Raw genomic sequence first — 17,917 nt, 5'->3', positions numbered from 1 at the left:
CATTTTATACAAGAACAAAATGCCAGCAAACAGCTGTCCACTTGGTACCATACACTCCTACAGACCAACACACATACATAGAAAATTTTATATAATGAAGGAATCATGACATTCTATTCGCTTATCCATTAAAATAATACATCAGAACTAGCAATAAAATTATATAAATTAAATCATTACTCTTTGTTATAAATTTTATCAACACCGATTTTCTTGTTACCAGAGCATATTACTATCATAGCTGGGTTGGAAAATAAAAACTCCTCTTTGTAACCTAAGGCCACTGACTGCCCTGCACAAAAGGAGACTGATGGGGAAGACAAGTCTGAGCTCAGTCAAGTTTGAGAAACTAAAAGTTAAAATAGGCCAGTATAAAAGTGAAGACTTAAGGAAAATGCTACAGATATTTTACATCTGATCTGCATGGTTCTCTCTGTGGAGTGACCTATGAAAAAAGAGCAATGATTCAGGTTTCCTTGTCAGGCACATAGTTTAGACCAAACAGCATTGTCACAATATACTTAACATACAAGTGTTGACTTGTAAATCATGGCCTGAATAGTCATATCCCATTATCGAAGGAGCAGATAGAGCTGCTTAGCAGATGACTAAGCAAACACGTTTGATTATGCATGTGTGTGTTTTTGTTTAACTGACATAATTCAGCTGTGCTGCATTTATGTGTGGCTAAGCTGTAGATGATAAAAGGGATGACAGACCTGGTCCTCACACTCATTATCACCAATTCCCTTTGGATTTTCTTCAACCCCAATATTAACATATGTATATTTTAAACTGCAGCATTTAAATGCAGCTCAAATCAGGATGGAATGGTGAATGGTGGAGTGAATACAGCCCTCTTCACAGAAAGACATGGGCCATTCGATGTCAATTATTTATTACACTGATGGCTGACACAAGGCAAACACACAGTGCACACTTATGCCCCATTATGCAGACTTTAACAGCTTGTTGGTCTCTATCCCAGCATGGAACTGTGAGTTGTACTTACAACATACTGCTTGATGATCTGTGTTTCCTTCTAAATCTAATCCTGTCAATCAGAGTTAAGAGAGTCTCATAAAATCATCAGATCATCACTTTGACATTTGGAATCACCCTCACATAATAAAAACATGTGGGAAAAAAAAAAAAAAAAAAATCAGTGAATTTAATTGGTAGAGATAGGAATAGGATGCTCCAAACCAGAAACATATCTGCAGTGAGATAAACCTCAGTAACACGGGACCACTACTATCAACACTTCACTCTCCTTCTGTGAAAGCAACTACATCATTCAAATGTATTAGCTAACTCATGATGGCCAAATGATGGGTATGGGAAAAATGAGAGAGGAGGTGAAAATGGGTCACATATGCAGTCTTTTCTGTGTTTATTCTGCAGATCAATGAATACATGTTGAACTAACTCACAGCACAAAGGAGTCCAAACAGACAGTAGTCTTCTGTCTTCCTCGATTTGTTTGTTCATAAATGCTGCAAAGTCAAGGTGCCTGGCTCAGTTGGCTATATAAACTGGTGATATAATAAACGTTATTACAGTCCTGATATACAGTGATTAGGACGTTTAAACCATATCATGTTCACACATTGCATTTCCTATCAGGAAATGACAAGCATTGTACTGTCTGTCTCCAGCCCAGCCTAGAAAATAAAATCTGTAATTTTCTGATTGAACTTTTGAGTAGTAGAATGCTAGACTTCTTTATATTAGACTTTAGACTTTATATCAAGGGTCTCATTTTCATCGGGTTGGCCAACATTTAAATCAGTTAGATTGCTCACTCCAAACTACTGAGACCTCGATACACTGTTGAAATTACATCAGACATCAGATACCAGTATATAGTGGATGAAATCCAAGCCTTATACAATTGAGTTCTTGAGGCGAAGTTGCTTAGATAATTTGAATAAACATTTACTTTGTTTACAACCTGTCTGATTGTGTGACTGCATGTGCCTTTTATCTGCTAGAATTTGTCACCGTGCTCCCCTTTCCAAATCACAGCAATTATTCTCTGGTGAGTATAATACTATTAAAGTATAATACTAATAAAGTCCAGTAAAACAATAAAACTAAGTTGTTAAGACATGCCCCTGGTCTTATAGCAATCTGCAATTTTAGCAGGTCCTGCACAGACTGCCAACATCTTTAAGACTGAAACTAAATGGGAATAACAAGCAAAAAAATCCCACACTGTTTTATATTTGCACACATTCAGTATATGCATAGCCGAGATATGATGCAGCCGTTGGGGAGAAATACAGTGGATTCCAAATTTTGAGGTAAGGGGGTTTTAACTTCACCTGCACAGTGAATGTGCAAATGATTGGTGTCATAGTGAAAGCGCTGCTGTGTTTGTCTGTATTGTGTTTACATTTCAAAAAAGCAAAAATGCACAATTGTAATGTGATGACTCCCATGTCAACACACCTTGTTGAGACTTACAAGTCAGTCAGGCTGTGGGCAAACTGTGGAACATTCTCTACATACAACGCACAAGGAAGGGAAGCAAAGGAGGAGATGCCACTGAGAAGAAAGTGGGAGACACAGTTATAAAGAGAACAGTGGAGTCTGGCTCCCCTCACTGGTTTTAAATAAAAATGATGTCTTAAAACCTGCTGAACCTGCATAAACTAAAATGAGCTGTAAATATCTTGCTCTTTGGTAAAGCCCATGAAAATAAAGTCTTGTGGCAGGATGTGAAAGGAACAGTATCAGCACTCACAGGATCACGGCTTTAAAAAAGAAAGTCCAACCCTTGAAAGGAAAACCAGAGGCCAGCACTGGCAAAGCTCAATGTAAACAACAACAAGTCTGATTCTTTTGTTCACAAATTAGATTAATTCAAGGACAAGTGTTGCTCCCTTTTTTAATACTCTGTGTTCTGCCATGATTTGGTTTTAGCTGATTTGCTGTGTCATCACCTCTGTTCAGCAACAAAAGCCTGGTTTTTCTTGAAATACACAACTTTTTTCCCCAACTCTTTGAGGCCAAACTGAATAAAGAAGCCCTTTTTCCTCAGAGGCACAGCTGAATTGTCCTCCAATTTTTTGTCTAGAATTCAAGGTTCAGTCTTGGGGCCACAAAGGCAAACTCTCGCAGAATATTTCGGGCCACATCCACTTCATACTGAGCAATTGCCAGTGCTCTCTTCACGTCTTCGAAAGTATAACCCTCCCCCATCAGCTTGGCAATCTTGGCATCCAAAGTCTCTGAATCCATGCTGTGGGGTTTGCCTGGCTGAATATCTGGAGGACTCTTCCTGGGCAGTGGCTTTGGTGGCCTGGCGGGGGCCTGTGAACATGCCATTGATACTTGGAGAAAGAGAAGGAGAAGGAGAGAAATCATGTCAGTGGAAACATGCTCCTAGCACACAGGCTGGGTGATATTTGTGGTCAAAAAAAAGTAAGTATACCAAACACTGCTCATCACAGAATTAAAGCTTTTCCATTTTTCCCCATTCAGATTTTTATCAATAAAGGACTAGATGTAAGTTTTACAATATAATTATAACATGTCATCTTTTTCTTCAGAGCAGCCTGGACATTACATTGCCTCTATCAGAGAGTTATGGGTTGAGACCAGGGCTGGATGGTTAATGCTAAGGAGTTTTCCAGCATGGTGAGTAAAAAAAAAAAAAAAGAAAGAAGATTTTGATGCTATACTTGCAACATCTCCTCTGGACTGGGAAGTAAACAGCTGTTAATACTTACTATGCAGGAGCTCCATTAAGTAATAACTTTCTTTCAGTTAGACAGATATAACCTCTTGATGGATTTGTTACACATTTTCATTTAATGTACTTCTCCATAATGGGCTGACAGAGATGCTAAAATGTAGCCTAGTTCCTCCAAGGAAGCCACAGTACATCTTTTAATATAAAAATAAAAAAATTATCAAATATACAATCTGCTTTTGAATTAAAAATTTCATAAGTCATATAATTGAATAGCAGTTTACTACGTTTTAGTTATATTTTGAGTCTCTTCAGTGTTTTCTATGAGAAATATCTACTTTGCCTGGATAAAGTGATCTTGCTGATTTTGAGTTTCAAGGGGTCATATTTTTCTCCAACCTCAATTCCTTTATTCCTTTAGCAAGTTTTGATCACATCCTGCACACTGTCCTAACGGCAAAACAAAAATGTTTCAGTGTCACAAATAACTGGTTGGTCTAGATTCCCTCTGCCCTACACACCTAATTCACCAGGCATGTGTCTTATGATGACTGAAGGTCATATCTTCAGACTGCATAATATGTGATGACAATATATTAGTATATGCATATTTAAACAACATCTCCTCATATTCTTTAGAAAGTTACACCCTATTCCTGAGTGCAGCCCCTCATGCAGTCATCTGTTGTAAAGGAGGTGTATGTCTTGACTACCTGGTAAATGGCCATACTCCAGGCAGCCTCGGGAGCTTTTAACATTTTCTGTGTGTCGTCTGATTGGAGGCAGTGGAGCACCACTATTCAGCATATCAAACACTGCTTCTAGACCACAGATGACACTGTTACAGTCAACTCAACAATCCTGGTGTCATCCAATAGTGAACAAATTAATGCTGTAAATGATGTGTGTATTAAATTTTCTACCATTCAATGAGATTAACACACACTTTAAACCCACAGCATTACAGCATAGGCCATGCACTTTGCCAGCTCACCAGGGTTTAACAGCAGGTGCTCATGCCCAGAGGAGGGTCTGTGTGGTGGTGCTGTGACAGAAGAGTACGTGAAGGAGACGCAGGATGAGGACAGTGAGGAGGAGGAGGAGAGTTCAGTAAAGCTGTGTCGTGCCGGTGGAGGAGGAGGTGGAGGGGGAGGATGCTGGGAAAGAGGGCAGCTGTTGAGTGAGTCCTCTAATGCTGAAACACAACAGTAAAGAGGTCAGATTGAACTCACTGCACAACCCTGATTCATAGTTCATATGTATTCCATAAGGACATGACTGAATATAATGCCTAAACCACAAGCATGGGCAACAAGCTGCCTTTTAGTGGAATGCCAAGACAGGACTGGGGAAGGGAGGAGGAGAGCTGATTTGTTGTGGGTCAAAATGTTAAAAAACAAGAGTTAAAGCTGTGTTAATGTCTGAAATACTTACCCATCTCCGATAGATAAATGTTAATATGCTAACGCAGATCCTGGTTCAACAAAACCCTGAACTGATACTTAATGGCTATTTAATGTAGATTTATAAGCACAAAAGAGACTGCAAACCAGAAACTATATATTTAAGTCAAGCACTTTGTTTACAGCTTTACTGTCAGGAACACTTGCTGTATCCAGTTGTGCATCATACAGTCCATCCATTCCCTTTCATGGGGACCCCATGGCATCTGGTACTGGGTTTGTCTTTGGGATGTTGATTTGACAATTTGGATGGTCAAATAATTGCTACACACTATTTTCATAACACACCAGAATGAATGTTACCTAGGTCTCTTTTAATAGATGCTATGTTCTAATAATCTGCATGTGAAGTACATTGCCAGGGATACATGGTTTATATATGGGATATAAGGTTTCTACATGACAAGAGTGACACTCTACTGTTACTGTGTGCTGTCATTTCTTCAGGAGACGGGAAGACAAAGAGAGGACAGGCTTAGATGGACAGAATTAGAACACAGAGCTAAGACAGATAGAGCTGTGGTTGGAGGATTTGTGTTAGCGTTGGGGTAAGCTACCTTTGGGGGGGAGCAGAATGTCATAATCAGAGGGTGACAGGTTGGTGTTGAAGGGGCAGAGGGCAGTTTGTGATACCCCCAGGACCAACCCCCTGACTGATTCTGAATGTCTACCTGAGAAACACAAGCAGAGTTTAAGATAAAGCAGCCTATAGTTTAAACATGTATTATGAGCAGGAATTCTTTGACTTTATGAACTTTCTGACAGCTACTCTAGCAAGACAGTAAGATGTGAGCAATATTAGTCACTGGCATTGTTGCAGACTTTGAACATAAACCTAAAATGTTTTTGAAAGAATAGATTTGTGATGTAGCAATCTTCTCTGGCTAGCTTTGCTGGTTTGAGGACTCACCTTGTTCAGGGGGGCATGGCTTCTGTGCCTCATTGAAGGGCTCTGGAGAGCCATTTTCCAAGTGTCTGGATGAGATAGGGAATATAAAACTGAAAATGTCTCTATCGTATTCGCAAACTTAATACACTTAGACTAAGTCTGTACCTGCTTGATACAGAGATGCAGATTCGACCTTGGCTCAGGCAGAGGTTGGATGAAGGGACCTGGTAGTCATCGTCTGTCCTCTCCAGTGGCTTCTGTTGTCTTTCTACCACAGAAGTGCTGAAAGGGTTGGACGATCTGTAGCAATGATTGCCAACCCTTTCCATTAGTTTTACTCAGACAAATCTTGCATTCAACTACATTGACATTTTTTTCATTTGGTTTAGGGCAGGAGGGCAGTGATGGGGTAACCAAGGATGAAACCAAATTTCCTTTGTTTTACATTTGTTGTTTTAATCTTTCAGAGCATGAAAACAACATTGTGAACTTTTCAATAACTAAACTGTTGGATTTCCTTTACAGATAGATGAAAATGCAATAGGAGCATCCCAGACAGATTCTGTTCAATATATAGTTATCCATCACTAATATGATGATGGCTTATCAGGGTCAATTTAGAGAAACACAAGAAACTTGTGCGACAAAAAAATGGACCAGACTCAGTGAACACCCTCCTACCAACAAATTTTCACACTGCTCTATGCTCCCTACAGATAATATCCAACTAGCCCAGTGAGCGGTGGTAGCTATCATGTCTTTGGGGTCATCAGGTGGGAACCTCCTTTCACCGGTGTTTCGTCTAGTTAGGCCCACAACACCTCCAGAAGGCTAGACCGTGAACACTGGCGTCCCAGCGTCACCCCCCTAATGCCAGCCATCACCACTCCTCACACAAAGACAACTATCTCAAACAGCACTACTATCACCTACTCTGACCTCTCACCAACTGCACCAGTGAAAGCGGGGTGGGGATACAGACCCTGGTTCGGGTAGGGGGGAGAAATAGAAGAGGTGGAGATAAAAGTAGGGATGGGATACAGACCCTGGTTCGGGTAGGGGGCATGAAAGTATAGAGGGTGCAGGAGGTGGAGGCAATACAAGCTACATTAATAGATTCAGCAACTAAACTCACCTAAATGGTCTTATACTCAAACAACACTCCAACACAGACCAGCTCACCTGTACTAACTGCATGATGTCAAAGAGGCACAAACACAAATCTCAAACACCACTGTCAACTACTCTAACCTCTCACCAATTGCACCAGTGAAAGCGGGGTGGGGATACAGACCCTGGTTCGGGTAGGGGGCATGAGAGTATAGAGTGTGCAGGAAGTGGAGGCACTACAAGCTACGCTAGCACACCAGCAGATTCAGCAACCAAACTCACCTGAACAGCCAAAGCCAACACTCCAACACAGGCCAATTCTCCTAGGCTAACCGCATGGTGTCGAAAGGCACCAACACACAGCATTATTTCAAACACCACCACTGTCAACTACTCTAACCTCTCACCGATTGCACCAGTGAAAGCGGGGTGGGGATACAGACCCTGGCTCGGGTAGGGGGCATGAAAGTATAGAGGGTGCAGGAGGTGGAGGCAGTACAAGCTACAAGCTACACTAGCAGATTCAGCGACTAACCTCATCTACACAATCCTATATTCAAGTAAAATCAACACACCAACAGAAGCCGACTCACCTAGACTAACCGCATGGTGGCAAAGAGGCTCAAACAGGCCACACCCCTGACTTAAATACACTTCCCCTTCCTGGATTTCTTCCTCTGCTTCTCCCTAGAGTCTGTCTATCTTAAGAGCTCCCCCTGCTGGGCCCCTAGCTACTATTACCTCTTCTAACCCAAATCCACTGACTAGATCTTACTGCCTCATCTGACATTTCCTTCACTATTTTCCTCACCCTCTGGCCGCTTCCTCCTAACTCCCTCAACAAAGCAACAGCAGATCTTGCTACTAACCCTCTACATCCTACTTCCACTGGACAAATCCTAACCTTCCATCCTCGCTGCTCAGCATCCTTACCTAAATCTGCATACCTGAGCTTTTTCCTTTCATAAGCTTCTTCAACTAAATCCTCCCAAGGCACAGTCAGCTCTATGAAATATACTTTCTTTCTACTCCTAGACCACAAAACTATATCAGGCCTTAGCTTTGTGCAGGCTATTTCCTGGGGAACCACAAGCTTTCCTCCTAAATCTACCTGCATCTCCCAGTCACCAGCATCCTCTAAACTGCCTTGCTTCCTCATTATCCTATTAACTTTCCCTCCTTCCTGAACAAACTGTATTGCAACTCTCTTTGTCTTAGACCCTCCTAAAACTGCCTGCCTCCGTATATCTTCAATACCTGCAGCTAAGCTTTTTAAAACCTGGTTATGTCGCCACGTATATCGGCCTTGTGAGAGACTAACCTTACAACTGGACAAAATGTGCTTTAGAGTTGCGGTACCTGAACACAATGAACATAACGGGTCTCCATTTACCCAGAGCTTTAGGTTCTGGGGAGTTGGCAAGACATCATATGTTACCCCTATCAAAAATCTAATCCTACTTTCCTTCATACTCCACAGCTCTTTCCAACTAAGCTTCTTCTTCTCTACACCTTCCCAGTTCAACCACTGTCCCTGCTTAGCCTGAGCCACTGCCCTCACACTCCTTAATATTTCCTCCTGTCTACGCACCTGCTCTACAACCAGCTTCCTCTTCTCTTGGGACCTGCTCTACTCCACACCGGTTTGCCTGAGCCAAGCCCCAAGCCTCCCCGGCCTATCTGTACATTACCCACAATCTCGGTATGCCTAAGAGCTGCTTCTGCTTCCTGCACTGCCATTCTCGGATTCCATTTTCTCCCACTTCCTAATGTAAAAGCTTACTAGTCTTTCCATTTTCTCTGCAGCAGATATTGGAATCTCATATACTGACAGTGGCCACATCAATCTAGGAAACAATCCAAACTGCAAACACCACAACTTCAACTTTCCTGGAAGTCCTGATTTATCTATTCTGTCCAGTCCCTCAGCAACATCTTTCCTAAACTGCACTACCTGTTCTCTGTCATTCAAATCTGCCTTGTACCACCTACCTAAACTCTTTACTGGTTTTTCCCTAATTATTGGAATTGCTTCTTCGTCTATTACAAACTTTCGATCACTTAATCTTCCTCTACTTATTGAAATACTTCTAGACTTACTAGGCTTGATTCTCATACTAGCCCACTTTAAGGGTCTTATTATGAGCTTTGTTAATGACAGACTGGAATTATGATAATTATGATAATAATTTGTCATAACCTGAGCATATCTCAGTCTAACAACTGATATCAGACTGCATAAACATTCCACTGCTGGATGTGGAGAGCATATCTGTTGACATTCAGTGTGTCACTGCTTCTTCCGTCATCTTTACAGCGTGTAAGCTGTTGTCTATGAGTCTGTCCTGTCAGTTGTGCTCACATCAACCATCTGTTTATTTTGTTTAGTTTATCCAAAACAAAAGCTTGAAAATAAAATATATCAACGAGAATCTAATTCATTCTTTACTGTAAGTTAAATATGTGTGTCAACATAATTGCCAAAGGGGACAAACTAAAGCTGCTCATAGCCTTAATCTGAAGTAGTTAAAAGTTGATAGTGAGCTGAAAAAACATCTTTGTGTTAGATTGGGTCTTTGTTCGTCTGAGAAAAGGTTTGTTGTTGATTAAAATATTCGAGACAGGGACTACAGATGTCATCTCTTTAGTCATTGGGAAAGGCATCTACAGTAACAGATGCCATCTCTTTCATGCTAATGAAATCCCAGAAAACCCTGAAGTGGAGTCCAATTGCAGCAAAAGACTTTAGTGGTACAAAGTACAAAATAGCTGCTAAATAATAATCATGTTCTTTCTGAAGTGGTCAAACGTGAGGGTTCATAACTGACCAGGGATTGGACATGAGGCCAAACACAATAGGACCTTTAACACTTTTCAGTAAATCATGTCATATTGAGAGAATTTCCACAATGGCTTCAGCTATTTTCCTCCTTTAACTAAACTATACAGTTTCTAACAAGCCCTGATTTGTCTCACTCCTGTAGTCTCCAGTCTCTCTGAGGCATAGCTGTCAGCTGCTTGTATAGGCAAAGTCTCTGGGATCAATGCTTTATTTTTCTGACCTCAGAGTGAGAAGAAGTTGGTGTGAGCTCATTGTAATGACAGAATAAAGACAGAGAGACATGGGCAATATCACTCTTTCTCTCAGGGTCAGTCATGTTCCATGAGTTAGTTTCTGTTGTGACTCTGTTTCTTTGAATTTGCTACAGTATAGTCTTTTTTGTTTCGAGTATGTGTATGTAAGTTTGTTTGTTTCTGTTCCTAGCTGTTTTTGGGTTACCTTATTAAAATATAATTTGCCTGCAACCTTCTTTCAGCTTGTTCCCGCACTTGGGTCCTCACCTCAGCACTCCTGCAACCGTGACTCTCACTCTCTCTCTATATATTTATATATAGAGATAGATACACACACACACACACACACACACTTATTGTGGGTCTAAAAGGGTTAACACTAAGTACAGTAATGTAAAAACATGCAGCACCACTTATCGGCTGGCTTCACCTTAGCTGTGTTTACCTTGTATGTTAGTGGGATACTGTGCTGCTGCTGTATAAAGTCCATTCACTGTTGTCTTTTGTAGTGAATGATTAAACAAAGTAACAGTACTGAAACAAAGAATGATGCAGGGATTTCTCTTGCTAATCGTAAACACACCTACCAAGCCTATGTTAACATCGATTAACACAGTTACACAATTCAACATATTATAAACAATATCAACTGTATATATATCTATATATAGTAAATAGATATATACACACACACACACACACACACACACACAGAGGAAATACTGCAAGAATAGGCAAGTGTAGGCTACATTTAATAAATATATGTATGCATTGAAAACAGAGCTTTCACTTTAAGATCAGGCTTCATCATTGTTGAAAGCTGTAACAACTGCCAACTGCCTAACAACGGCCGCAGCTAAAAGGCCCATTTTTAAAAGTTATTTCTAATAAGGGCTTTACCCTGAGGCTACTAAGCATCTTTTTATATAAGAACCACACAGAAGAGAAAGGAACATATTAAGCATACATAAGGGGATCATTAATTCACTGATCCAACAATTACAGATTGAATCTTCTTTGTCTGACCTTCACCAACACCCTGTCAACGCAGACTTGTTGGCTGCAGCAAAACATTGAAGTGGTTAAGGTATCACTGCACAGATGCATGACACATTTCCACACACTGCAATTTGTACTGTCCTTAATACAAAGAGGTTGTAGAAAGATTGAAGATTATCCAAACTTTTACAGTAGATGTCCAGTTATTTATTTATTTAATGTTCAGTTTGTATGATTGTGTGTGTGTGTGTGTGTGTGTGTGTTTATGTGTATACCCACTTGTTGCTACTGGCAATTGTGGACTGACTTAGGGAGAGTCGTGAGGGAAGGATGTCATACTCATCACTCACTTGCACGTCATTAGAGAAGGGCTAACAGACACACAAAGAAAGGGGGAAAGGGTTATCAAAATACAGAAGAACTAGTGAAAACATGGCATCAAAATAAACATAATTCCAGTAGATTATACATTAGATATCTGGTATTGTTCCTTGATTGTGAAGCAGAAGGAAGGTAGTGCAACCATTCAAGCCATCACCCTGAATGAATATACAGCATTTCACTGAAAATACATAATATGAACTCAAGTACTGAGCCACACCTCTTAATTATGTAATTCAGCTGTTTCATTCTGTGTCATTGCCCGATGGTATAAAATCCCACACTTAGCCATGCAGTGTGCCGTTACAAATATTTGTGAAAAAACTGGTTATTCTAAAGGACTTTGACTATTGGATTGTAATAAGATGTCACAATTCAGTTTGTTTAATTTCTTCCCTTGTAGATATTCCAAGATTAGTAGTAAGTGCTATGATTACAAAATGGCAGCATTAAGGAACCATAGTCGATATTAACTTACAGAGTAGGGCCAGCAAGTGCTGAAGCGCTTTGGAGACATAAAAGTCTGGATGACCCAAAATTTTTTACTTCTCAACTCTGACAGAACATAAGTTATTGTACTCGGGCCTAAGCACCTCAGAAAAATACTATCTAATCATCTCATCGGTCTGGATGGCATTACTTTGGCTTCCAGCTCCACTGTAAGAAACCTTGGAGTATCTCAGAGAGCTCATAGTTCCTTACTGTCCTAGCAGGCCACTCCGCTCTCTAGATGGAGGTTTACTTGTGGTTCCCAGAGTCTCCAAGAGTAAATCTGGAGGCAGATTGTTCAGTTATCAGGCTCCTCTTCTATGGAACCAACTTCCAGTATTGGTCCAGGGGGCCGACTCTTTAGCAATTTTCAAGACCAGGCTTAAAACTTTCCTGTATGACAGAGCTTATAGTTAAAAAGTTAAAGTCCTCTACTCTTTAGCTATGTTGCTATAGGCCTAGGCTGCTGGGGGAAGGACTGAGCTTCTCTCTCCCCCTCTACCTCTTTCTCTCTCCCTCCGTCTCACTCGCTCTCCTTTCCTCCCCCCTTGCATAAAAAACCCAGTTTCACCCAGTTCTAAGCATTTATACTGCATTTACTAACCATGTTTTGCCAAAGTCTCTATCTCTCCCAGTTCCTCTCCTCTCTCTCCCTGTCCTCATCCTGCAGGTGGTGACTCATCGCCATCCCATGTTCCTGCAACACCTGCTGGTCCCATATTTCATGAATTCTGTACTACAGCTCAACTCCATGAACTTCATGCAGCAACATGTTCCTGCCTACACCCCCCTCCCCCCTCCCCCAATGCCTATCTCTCTCTCTCCCACTCTCAACCCAAACGGTCAAGGCAGATGGCCGCCCCCCCTTCTGCTCAAGGTTTCTGCCTCTTAAAGGAAGTTTTTCCTTGCCACTGTTGCCAAGTGCTTGCTCATCGGGGGATCTGTTGGGTCTCTTTAAATACATTTAGAAAGAGTTTGGTCTAGACCTGCTCTATATGTAAAGTGCCTTGATGTAACTTTGTTATGATTTGGCGCTATACAAATAAATCTGATTTGATTTTGATTTGATACTCTGCTGATTCAATAACTGCAGAGTACTAAGCCTGCTATGGCATTAACATTAACAAATACACTAGATGCTTCATGGCATGGGTTTTTATGGCCAAGCATGCAAACAGCTTTGAATTAGCGGAAACAGTTCTGAACCAGGTGATGGGTGCAACGGTCCACAGACTCAGCAGACTCGCCAGAAACACCACAGACTCAGGTGCTTTGGCTCACTGATTTCACTCAAGTCAGTGAATATAAGTAATAAGTTACAATAAATATTGCATAAACAAGTGGTTAAACACACTGGTGTTCGTCATGTGGTTTATATATTCTATGCACATGCTATGATGATGATGATGATATACTATTATCATTATCTTTATCTTATTATTATCAGTCATAGTGGTATAGACCAATAATGCAGAATATTTAATCTTAAACAAAACAACAACAAGCTAAACAGCGCAAATTGCACGTTACTTACAAATGTAGCACCATTTAAAAGGAAAATAAACAGTATATTCCAACAGTATAAGATTTATTGCCAAGATGCATTGTTACAACAAGGAAATAATCTATTGAAAAAAAAAATCCTTACTTTTTGTGATACATCTATATATATACTACAAAGTTTAAGGGGGGGTGCCAACAACACTGACTCAAGTGACTCAAGTGAAGCGTGTTACTTTAGTGAGTGACTCAGATTTACCCAAATCCATAAAAGGAACCGGGTTTGCCACCACTACTGCTAAAAGCAGCAATGTTCAAGATTGGCTCTCTTTTGCAGAATCACTCTCCAGATCTGCAAACACATACATGCGAGCCAGTATAAGTGAGTCAGGTGATGAGGCTACTTTTGGCCACACATTCCACCAGTATTTAACCCAAATTTTTATTCAAACGTGTATTTTTCTAAAACTACTACCAGTAATATTACAAACATTAGTAATAAAATAATAATACATCAACACAAAATCAATAACAATCAATAACTACATGAGCTTCCTGAATATTAATATTATTATTATTACCATGACAGGGCTCTTCTCGGGCAGTTTCTGATCAAAGAGCTTCTCTGGAGGGAGGGGTGTAAATTTGTGTTATTGCATACTAAAACACGAATAAATTATACAACTTGCTGCTATTCCTTATCCAACAACAGTAAATGTTCAGGCAATCAATGGAAGATTGACTCCAGTCACTGAATGGTCAGTTCAAACAGGGAATTTCAGCTAAATCCAGGGCTTTGCAAAAATACTTTCTAATTATATTTCATCCAACACACTGTGTATTTACTCATAGAAGATGGTGGAGTATCTAATTTGTTTTGAACTGAAAAGTTTGTCTTATCTATGAAGTGACTTTTAGGTGAGGATTTTGGTCTTTTTTTTTTGAGTGGTATAAATCGCAAAATTGTATGCATTAGTAGTTAGGCATTAAAAAAAAAAAAATCAACAAACAAACACTAACAATTTAAACTTTCCAACACTATCTCTGCCCAGAGGCACATACCTGCTTATTGCTACAATTTTTGGGTTTGCTTATTGCTATGTTGCTATGTATTTGATAGGGACAATGTTAAACACAAAATACATAGTGTAAAAATATGATGGATTATAGCACAAGTGCTGAACTGTCCAATAGATTATATATTAAATTGTAGTGGCATGGAGGGAGAATGTGCCATAATTCAAACTGTCTATCTCTGATATAATCAACTCAGATCTCTAGTTACAGAAGGCTGCTTAATCATTCAGATTAATTTCATCTTAAATCATTTGTTTCTCTGTGGGAAATAGTTTTACTGGGATTTATATTATTCTATTTAGAGATAAAATTGACTTTTCACTACTGTGAATCTCTGAGTGAAAAAGTTTTAGGAGAATGATTAAATCTAATCCAATACTATTCAGAACAAACTAAACAAATAGCCTATTCATCCACGGAAAATACTTTCCAAAAATGTATAAACAGTAAAAACAACAATAATAACCTACAAATACTAATAACACAAGTCATTAGTATTTACCGCCTTAGAAATATGAATGCCTGAACTGAATTGAATGGTGATTATTATATTGTGGAAACAAACTGACTTGTCATCTACCTGTGAGCTCTCCAAGTTTCCTGCCCCCTCCATTTTGTGATGTAACCTTCCAAATCCTGCTGACGGGCAACTTAGTGGCCTTCCATTCAAGTGGGAGGGGCTGCCAGGTCCTAGTTGAAGCTGGTGGCCGAGTCCAGTCCTTTGGGCATCTGCTAGGGGACTGTCTTTGGAACAGCATAGGTCAGGGGTCAGGGAGTCTGACAGTGCCCCAGTAGAAGAAGACAACAAAGCGGAATTTGGGAGCCAAGAATGGCGTGACTCTGGGGGGATGGCAGGAGGGCGCTCAGGGGGAGGCAGTGGAGGTGGGTCTCTTTGGGGAGGAGGTGGGGCTGGGAGAGGCTTGTCTTGCTTCCTGGACATGCCTGGTGAAGACTAAGATTGGGAGAGAAAATTCAACCCTAAATCAGAGGTGATGAACAATAGTCACATTACACGACTTCACGGAAATAAAAGTCTTCAGAAATTGCCTTTATGTTCTCCTGTGACACCCCTGTCCCGTAAAGCACTTCCTACACTTGAGTTTGACATGTTTTTTTTTTTTGTTTTTTTTTACTATGACATGACTGACACTGACCTGACGTAATGATGTGCCAGAAAAATTGAGATTCATATTATTCTCTCTATCTGGGTAATGCCATGTCTTACTTTTGGAGAAGTGGTTGGACTGGCAGATGGGGAGCGGATGGCACCTTTCTGGATGAGGTCAAGTCGTGGTGGTACTGGTGGAAGGCCAAGGTGCTGGGTACAGTGGCTGGTCTCTCCTCCATGAGCTTTCCTGTGTTGGCTTACAGGTGAATTGCTGGGCGACACAATGGGTGAGTTCTGACGTTCCGCAGCCTGCTGATGAAAAGTTAATAATTTTTTATTGGGGTGTTTACAGTCATTTTACATTTACAGTCACAGGAAGTTGGGGCTTAAAATGTTGACATATTCTGCCATTAGGAATGTTACTGTACTTCATATTTTAGTTGCATTTATCATAATTCTTGTGTGTCATCAACAAAAACTAACTAGGTGAGTGATGAGGAGAAGAGGAACATCCCGTATAGTTCTAGGGGTGTCTCAAGGAGAACTCAAGGAGAACTTTTAACAATTCCCACATCCTGGTACATTTCAAACCTGGCAACACACTCAAACAAACACCGACCCTGTACCTCACACTCAGAAAAGCAATCTGGTTATGCTGTCCAATGTAGTCCAATGATTGTATTGACCTATACATAGTTGAAACTAAACTACTACCTAAACTGCGCAAACAAATAGCCCAACACAGAAGGCCAAATTCCTCAGGACTAGACTCAGTTGTCACGTAACATTCCTTTGAGGACAGTAATGTACATATTTTGAACAGGGATGATAAATGCTTTGAAAAAGGGGTGAAGGATGCCATCAATGTAAAATTGAAAAAAACATCTCTCAATAGAGGAGGAGGTCTTCCACTTACAATGCCATCCTTTCATTTAACCTGGAGACTCGAAAGCTTAGCCTTCAAAAACAACAGTTTTTCCCTAACAGCTCCAACAACTTTCATTCAAAAATAATACCTCCAATGACTATTGCTCCCAAATACTGGAGCACTAACAAGCCATTGACATTGATAGCTTAGATAGCGACTCCATAGAGGCTAGATACTCAAGTTTCATCACCCGTTAGTCAGAAAGGCTTGAACTGACGAAGCCTCTTGGATAAGGGGTAAAATACCTTCACAGATTCATAACCAAGTCCAGTTGTATTTGATTTAAATTTCTTCGGATCATAATATTTGCAAACGGCATGAATACAGTTCTTTGCAAATGCTTTCTGTGTATCTTCATGGTCTGCACTTAATGGGATATATTTTTTCTTCTTCAGCTCAGCTTTATGTCCCATTTCAAACAAACTTTATTCATTTAATAACTTTTGTTATTCATATGTTATTTTTATGTTAGACTACTGTTACTTTTACATTTTGATGGCTAAATTGTTAGCCATGAAAAGTGTGAGATTTTTAAAAACCAACAAAGACATCTTTTTTTCTTTTAGAAATGACAGGGCAAAGGATCCCGTGGTCAAAGTCTGAGCATGCATGTGATAAACCATGTGATCACTGCAGAGTTGCACATTAAGTTTTCATCCTACACTTCTCTGTCAGTGCGACTAAGTTACAAAGTTACTTGTCTTTTATTTATTCAGTGAAGTTTAATCTGTGTATTTCTACACTCTAGACATGAACAGGACTATGGAAAAGGAAAGAACAGTAAAATCAGATTCTTGTACCATCAGCTGATCTGCTATTTACCTTCCTGATGTTGGCCAGTCCATTCATGACCAGACAGTCCTCTCGATCCTCCTCTTCATCCAGCTCCAGCAAATGGCAGCTGTGCTGGTCCAGGAAGAAGCACTTGGTGCCCTCATTTCGTGGGTCAAAAGGATCCACAATGATGGGCTCTGTACCTTTGATCTCACAGCGACAGAATGGACAACCCTGACCATCTGATTCCTGACAGATGAGGAAAAGTGAAACAGGAAAATATATATACACATACACATGGGAATGACATTTGCAACCAACAGACTTTTCAAAATTCTAATAGTCTGATCAGGGGTCCATTTCACAAGGCAGATTCAACAAACTCTGAATCTAACCCAGAACTCTGAGTTGATCTACTCTGATC

At 40.3% G+C, this 17,917-nt stretch overlaps 1 protein-coding gene across 4 annotated transcripts in view; it reads right to left on the bottom strand.

Moving 5' to 3' along the window:
- Positions 1–333: 333 nt before the first annotated feature.
- Positions 334–17,917, bottom strand: part of cblb (Cbl proto-oncogene B, E3 ubiquitin protein ligase) — a 50,812-nt gene continuing 33,228 nt past the window's right edge. Inside the window, exons 10-19 of one of the 4 annotated variants that reach the window (XM_029519910.1) lie at positions 17,542–17,742; positions 15,909–16,100; positions 15,264–15,635; positions 11,516–11,607; positions 6,218–6,352; positions 6,074–6,138; positions 5,721–5,834; positions 4,695–4,895; positions 4,411–4,521; positions 334–3,338 (exon numbers count right to left, since the gene is read on the bottom strand). In XM_029519910.1, coding sequence (XP_029375770.1) covers positions 3,079–3,338; positions 4,411–4,521; positions 4,695–4,895; positions 5,721–5,834; positions 6,074–6,138; positions 6,218–6,352; positions 11,516–11,607; positions 15,264–15,635; positions 15,909–16,100; positions 17,542–17,742 — 1,743 coding nt within the window. In that variant the 3' untranslated portion in view covers positions 334–3,078. Of the gene's footprint in view, positions 3,339–4,410; positions 4,522–4,694; positions 4,896–5,720; positions 5,835–6,073; positions 6,139–6,217; positions 6,353–11,515; positions 11,608–15,263; positions 15,636–15,908; positions 16,104–17,541; positions 17,743–17,917 lie in introns of all 4 variants that reach the window. The other 3 variants (XM_029519908.1, XM_029519907.1, XM_029519909.1) reach the window with 3 other exon arrangements.

Source organism: Echeneis naucrates, chromosome 14 (genome assembly GCF_900963305.1).
Source record: "Echeneis naucrates chromosome 14, fEcheNa1.1, whole genome shotgun sequence".
Taxonomy (NCBI): Eukaryota; Metazoa; Chordata; class Actinopteri; order Carangiformes; family Echeneidae; genus Echeneis; species Echeneis naucrates.
The sequence above is the reverse complement of the archived record's forward strand: the minus strand, read 5'-3'. Positions and strand labels throughout refer to the sequence as shown.